Here is a 5,336-nt window from a genome sequence, read left to right as displayed (position 1 = left end):
TTGGGTGATTGTTCGAAAAATATTTTACCACAAACAGTGTTGGTATAGCATGAGGAAACCAGTAAAAAGTTTTTAGGTAATATTATCAAGCCAATCCGTCATACTGGGTTAAGTTTTTTTCGGCATCGAAAAATGTTAAAATTTGTACATTTATCGCACGATTTTTCAAGTTTTTTATAAAAATGAAAAACTTTAAAAAATTAGCTTAAGATGCGAGAAATTATGTCATCATCATTTTGTAATCAATAAAAGATAACTTTATTACAATACATTAAATTAAAAATTTATTCAGTATGGTGTTATATAAATGTTGCATCTAACCCCGCTGTTGCATGATGCTCCGTTTGACGGTATATAATAACACCTAAATTTTGCCCGGTTATTGCCCGGTTTTTGAATTTGAAATATTGAAATCCATGCCCGGATTTTGCCAGGTTTTTTTTTAAAAATGCCCGGAATTGCTAGGCCCGGATGGGAGTGGAAAAAATTCTGGCAACCTTAGTTTAGTTATAGTGATAATTTTTTATATTTAAAAAATAAGGACATTTTCCAAGACTAAGCCCGTATTGGACAAATTGAAAGGAAATCTATCAAAAGGTTAACTTTTAAGAAAAAATGAAAATGAAAGTAGAAGGAGGGCCTAGAAGAATGTGTGAAGGTAAAATATTATTTTTATTTTGTAGTTTAAACTATTTAGCAATTATCTTAGTTTTTGCCCCTAAATGTATGCATCTTAATAGTACTTTTTCCGATTATAAATGTTTTTAAAAGAAAACGTAGCAAGGTCAAATTGATAAACTAGCATTAGTAAATATTATGAAAGTGTATTGTATCCATTATGATCATGAAAACTCGTTAAAATCGTCAAAATAGAGACTGATCAATTTTACCCCAAAGCATCAAATTAAAAACAGAGACGAACACGATTTTTAAATCAAATTTAAAGTAGTCTAATAAATTTCTGCAACCATGTTGTACGTTCAAGGAGTCCAGTACTGGTTTTAAAAATATGATACATGCCGCATTTCCCTTTACAGAAAAAATAATCGAAAAATATTGAAAAAAGTGATCAATATTACCCCGGATTACGGTAACTGATTGAAGAAAATGTGATCTTCGACTTGCTAAGAGAAATGCAAAACTTAAGTACCTACTAAATTCAAATGCCTCATAAACAAAAGCATTAATTTTTAGGGGAAAAAAATCTAAATAGCAGAATTTTTTTGCGTAAAACCTTCTGGAGGATCCCCAAAAAAATATTGATTGAAGATTATGTAATTTTAATCAAGGCTGTGATAATATCGTGGCAGTAAACAATCGAAGGCAAATATATACCAGAGAACTTTTTTTTGGTGTAATCTCTTTATACATATACTTTTATTAAAAACTTAAAAAAGAAATTAATAATAACCGCTCCCATACTAGATGTCATTAAAAATTAACATTTGTTTGTTTTATTTGTTTGTTTAACGTGCTGTTGTTGTAGCATGAATTTATTTTTGATTCAAGAAAAATAAAACGCTGCTCTTTGCTTTTCGTCGCTGTTCGACTGTCGTTGGTTGTTATATTCTTATTCTTGTTGATAAATGACTCAGTTTTCCCGAATTTGTTGAGTTGAGTTTCACAAAAAAGACGTTGGATGTCGTTATATAACCATCATTCGTTGCACTCTGATGTCGTTATGATATTGCTCCTTTTTATGTTGTTGTTGATTATGTTCTTGCCGTTCGCAGCCGAGGGAAATGTTTCTTGTTGCCATTTTGTTTCTTTATTATTCACTTTTGTTGGTTAACTGAGTCTCAGAGGCCGATTTTGATTCTTAGGCTGACTTATTACACAATCTCTGAAGAAATGCTGTAAGGGTTGAAAATATAAGCAAGAAAAATTTTCATTTTAGTGTCTTTTGAATGAACTTGTTCATTTTTTTTGCAATGTTAAGTGCAAATATTTTAGTGCTATTAAGTGGATTAACAAAAGACTGTTATCATTTGTTTGCTTTTTCAACACTAGTTATTTTTACTTTTACGAATCGATTGTGAAAAGTTGTGTGAGTTTAGGAGAATTGAGGTTAGTCATCGAGTGATCTGGATTTGTGTGAGTGTATTTTGGCACGCAATTTCCCGCTGGCGCACAGGTTTCGAGTTTCTAAAAATAGAACCTCGAAAAGCGAGCCGTGAGGTGTGAAAATACTTGTTCTTCTTAGACAATCTGTATGCTGTTTGTTATTTATCATATGTACTTTTCTTTGGGTGCCATGCGCCGAAAATAGATGTCCCAGCTCGAGCATACTTTCGATTTGTGAAGGCGTTTAAAAAGTAGGCGGGTTAGTTATTTTCTGGGATCAAAATAAGATCATCCCAAATATGGCATACTTTGTTGCTTTAATGAATCAAATATTCGTACAATTTGCAATGATAAAAAGAATAAAGGACCAATTCAAAGCAGAAGCGTTGTATGGATATTTAGATCAAGGATACTTACGAATACTCTTACATATAGCGTGGTAAATTTAAATGAGTGAAGGTGTTCGTTGTCAAAATTTAGTGGTTGATGACAATCATGTTGTCCATCATCTTCTTCAGGAACGCTGTTTTTATCACAGATTAACGTAGGGCATAGTTATCACCGACACAGAAAGGATAACAGATATTGTCGATGAATACATAAAAATAGATGGGTTTCCCAAATGGTCGAGGTTCAACATAGAAAAACAATACATGAAATTTATTTAAAAACATTTATAAACAACTGACTTTGAATGGAAACATTGTAAAATAGTGGAAAGATACTTACGGGCATAGGGAACCATGCCATCCTCATCCTCGGGGTCCATGCAATCCTTGAAGACAGCATCGAGTTCATCATCAGCCAGCTTCTCACCTGTTAAGATAGACATAATACGATTCGGTTTGAGACAATGGACATTTCTGATGACGCAAAGTAAAGTTTTCTACTTAGATGAATGCATAGATTTCTAAGTTTATGTTAAATTTCAAGCGGAATAGAATGACGATTATATTAGGGAAAAATGTGGAAAATTCCGGAAAAATGACGAATATTTGGCAATGAACATTATCTAACAGTGGATCGTCTCAACATTTTGATCATGACAGTAAGGAAATTCGAATGTTTAATTTGGGTCATGGGATAGTGGAGAAAAAAAACCTGTAATAAATCATACCCAGGGAGCATAAGCTGTGCTGCAGTTCAGCCAACAGCATGGTGCCGTTTTCTTCTTTGTCGTACAGCTTCAGACACTCGAGGAAATCTTCGTATCCACCCTGTTCCTTGTCCTTCTTGACCTGGGCGTAGATTGGCAGGAATTCCTCCAGCTTGACTCGCTTCTCATTGCGGGCCTTGGTGCCACCCATCTTGCCGATGGTGTCCAGGGTTGGGTTCAGGTTCAGGGCACGGAGAGCATTGCCGATGTCGAAGGCGTCGATCGAACCGCTGCCATCCCAATCGTAGACGGAGAACACAAACTTCGCCTCTGATCAATCGAAATAAAGTCGAAAGCATCGTTGTGATTAATATTCATCAATAACATCGCGCAGCAGGAAACATGATTCACTCAAGCGATCACCAAGTGCATAACGCTTTTCTAAGCTAGTCTCGATTCTTCTCGAGCTGTTCTATTTTAAGCATTCACCGAATTTCACTCTCTAGCACATGTTTTTCTTGCAGACTAAAATTTTCACGTTTACGTCATTCAACAAGTGTTCCGTTCTCCATTGAAAGGTTATTGGATGGAAGTATCCAAATAAAAATTCTTCGGCGCATGCATTTCAATCCTTGGAATCACATTTCCCACAAATAGTTTTCATCTGAAAGCCAAATACTTACTCTCAATCTCAACGTCTTTCAGATCTGAAGCCTGAAAGGAAATAAATTCGATGTTTATCCATTAGAATCATCATCCTTCAACAATCAATTCACATTTTATTTAAACTTGATCACTTCAACTTAAAGCCCAGGTAGTCCTAATTCTTCCCCAATGTCCTTTTATCTCTTATCACTTATCAGCTATCCACTTATCCATTGTATCATATTATCAGCAAGCTTTATCTTCACTATCACACCAGAGGAAGAAATCTTGGGAGCACTCACCATTGTGATGTTGTGTTATTCGCGGATCGTCGTAGACTCAACTGAGGACAAATCTTAATCACGGTTCACGACGTAGTGAAAACTAGTGCGAAGTTATATTTGGCCACTGGTTACGAGGGAGCCGAATTTGGCAGTGCCACGGCAGTAAAAGAGAGAGCGCTGTGCACCTGCGCAATCCAGCCGGGTCATATACTCGTTTTACCGGCAGCGGTGGCTGTGGCGCTCAGCTTGTTTTTCATTCACATTGCACAAAAACCGTCGATCGGATTCTTCGCACATTCTTCACGGCCCACCGGGATGAGTTGATCTCTCCCGGCAGGATCCCAGCAAACCATGAATTTTCTTTCCCAGCTAGAATCCCCCACGCAAACAGAAAGACACCTACCTACATACTTAAACATTCAGTTTGCTCAATAGACACGCTACAAAATCATCTTAGCAGGCCCAGAATACTGCTCAGTTGTATTTTTACTTCTACCGATTGTCGAACGGCGCAACGGGTTCTATTTTTTCCTTCCTTCGATTCTAGCCAAGTCTGGAGGAAATTATCGACCAACCACGGCCTAGATTCGATTTGTCGTGAACCTAATGATGGTACATATACCCGTACAATAGCCTGCACACCCACGCCACGTAGTTGGTCAACTGCATTACGTCACCTGCAAACTGTTTGAGTTTTGACAATGCAATCCTGTCCCATTGGCGTATGGTTACGCTCATTTTTAAGTTCAGTTGAAATTCCGTTCTGGTTCAGAACTGACATTTTTAGGTCGCTGAATAATCAGTCAATCATCTTTTGACTTTTAACTGATAAAATATTCATTAAAACCGGGTATGTGTCGACTTTCGTACCATTTTAAAGTTTTAAAACACTTTAGTGAGGGATGTTAACAATATTTAAAAAAAAACCAAAAGTTTAGAGTACTTATAATGATGAACTTGAAACTAGATTTAATGAATTGCATAAACTTTGCTCACCGTAAATATCTGTAGTATTTTAGTTGTTGATAAATTTACAGTAATGAATTTTTTTTTGCATGAGCAAATCTACTGCGACCAATTTATTTGATCTATTGTGGAGTAACCCAATTTACTATTTGTCTGATTACGTCGTACTGTCATCATTAATTGAGATGTCAGTTGTAGACGAAATCAAGACATAGGTAATTCCAGTTTGGGATGGTGTTTCTTATTTATGAATCCCACCACCTTACTGGACTTCATCTTCC

At 36.1% G+C, this 5,336-nt stretch overlaps 1 protein-coding gene across 2 annotated transcripts; it reads right to left on the bottom strand.

Moving 5' to 3' along the window:
• Positions 1–1,330: 1,330 nt before the first annotated feature.
• LOC129751560 (myosin light chain alkali) lies at positions 1,331–4,237 on the bottom strand. Of its 2 annotated transcripts, XM_055747142.1 has the most exons (6): positions 4,108–4,236; positions 3,844–3,874; positions 3,182–3,490; positions 2,794–2,880; positions 2,482–2,587; positions 1,331–1,854 (listed from the first exon to the last, which is right to left on the bottom strand). In XM_055747142.1, the coding sequence occupies exons 1-5, from the start codon at positions 4,108–4,110 to the stop codon at positions 2,541–2,543; spliced, it is 477 nt and encodes a 158-aa protein (XP_055603117.1). In that variant the 5' UTR covers positions 4,111–4,236; the 3' UTR covers positions 1,331–1,854; positions 2,482–2,540. The 2 variants fall into 2 exon arrangements, with proteins under 2 accessions (XP_055603117.1, XP_055603126.1); XM_055747151.1 differs by lacking the exon at positions 2,482–2,587 and having other exon boundaries at positions 4,108–4,237.
• Between the last annotated feature and the right edge of the window lie 1,099 nt (positions 4,238–5,336).

Source organism: Uranotaenia lowii, chromosome 1 (genome assembly GCF_029784155.1).
Source record: "Uranotaenia lowii strain MFRU-FL chromosome 1, ASM2978415v1, whole genome shotgun sequence".
NCBI lineage: Eukaryota > Metazoa > Arthropoda > Insecta > Diptera > Culicidae > Uranotaenia > Uranotaenia lowii.
The sequence above is the reverse complement of the archived record's forward strand: the minus strand, read 5'-3'. Positions and strand labels throughout refer to the sequence as shown.

Excerpts from the sequence above, each read along its gene's own strand:
- LOC129751560 (XM_055747142.1), bottom strand. Across the intron at positions 3,491-3,843 it reads GAAAGACGTTGAGATTGAGA|AGGCGAAGTTTGTGTTCTCC; the intron begins GTAAGTATTTGG and ends TCGATTGATCAG. Across the intron at positions 2,881-3,181 it reads GCACAGCTTATGCTCCCTGG|GTGAGAAGCTGGCTGATGAT; the intron begins GTATGATTTATT and ends CTATCTTAACAG.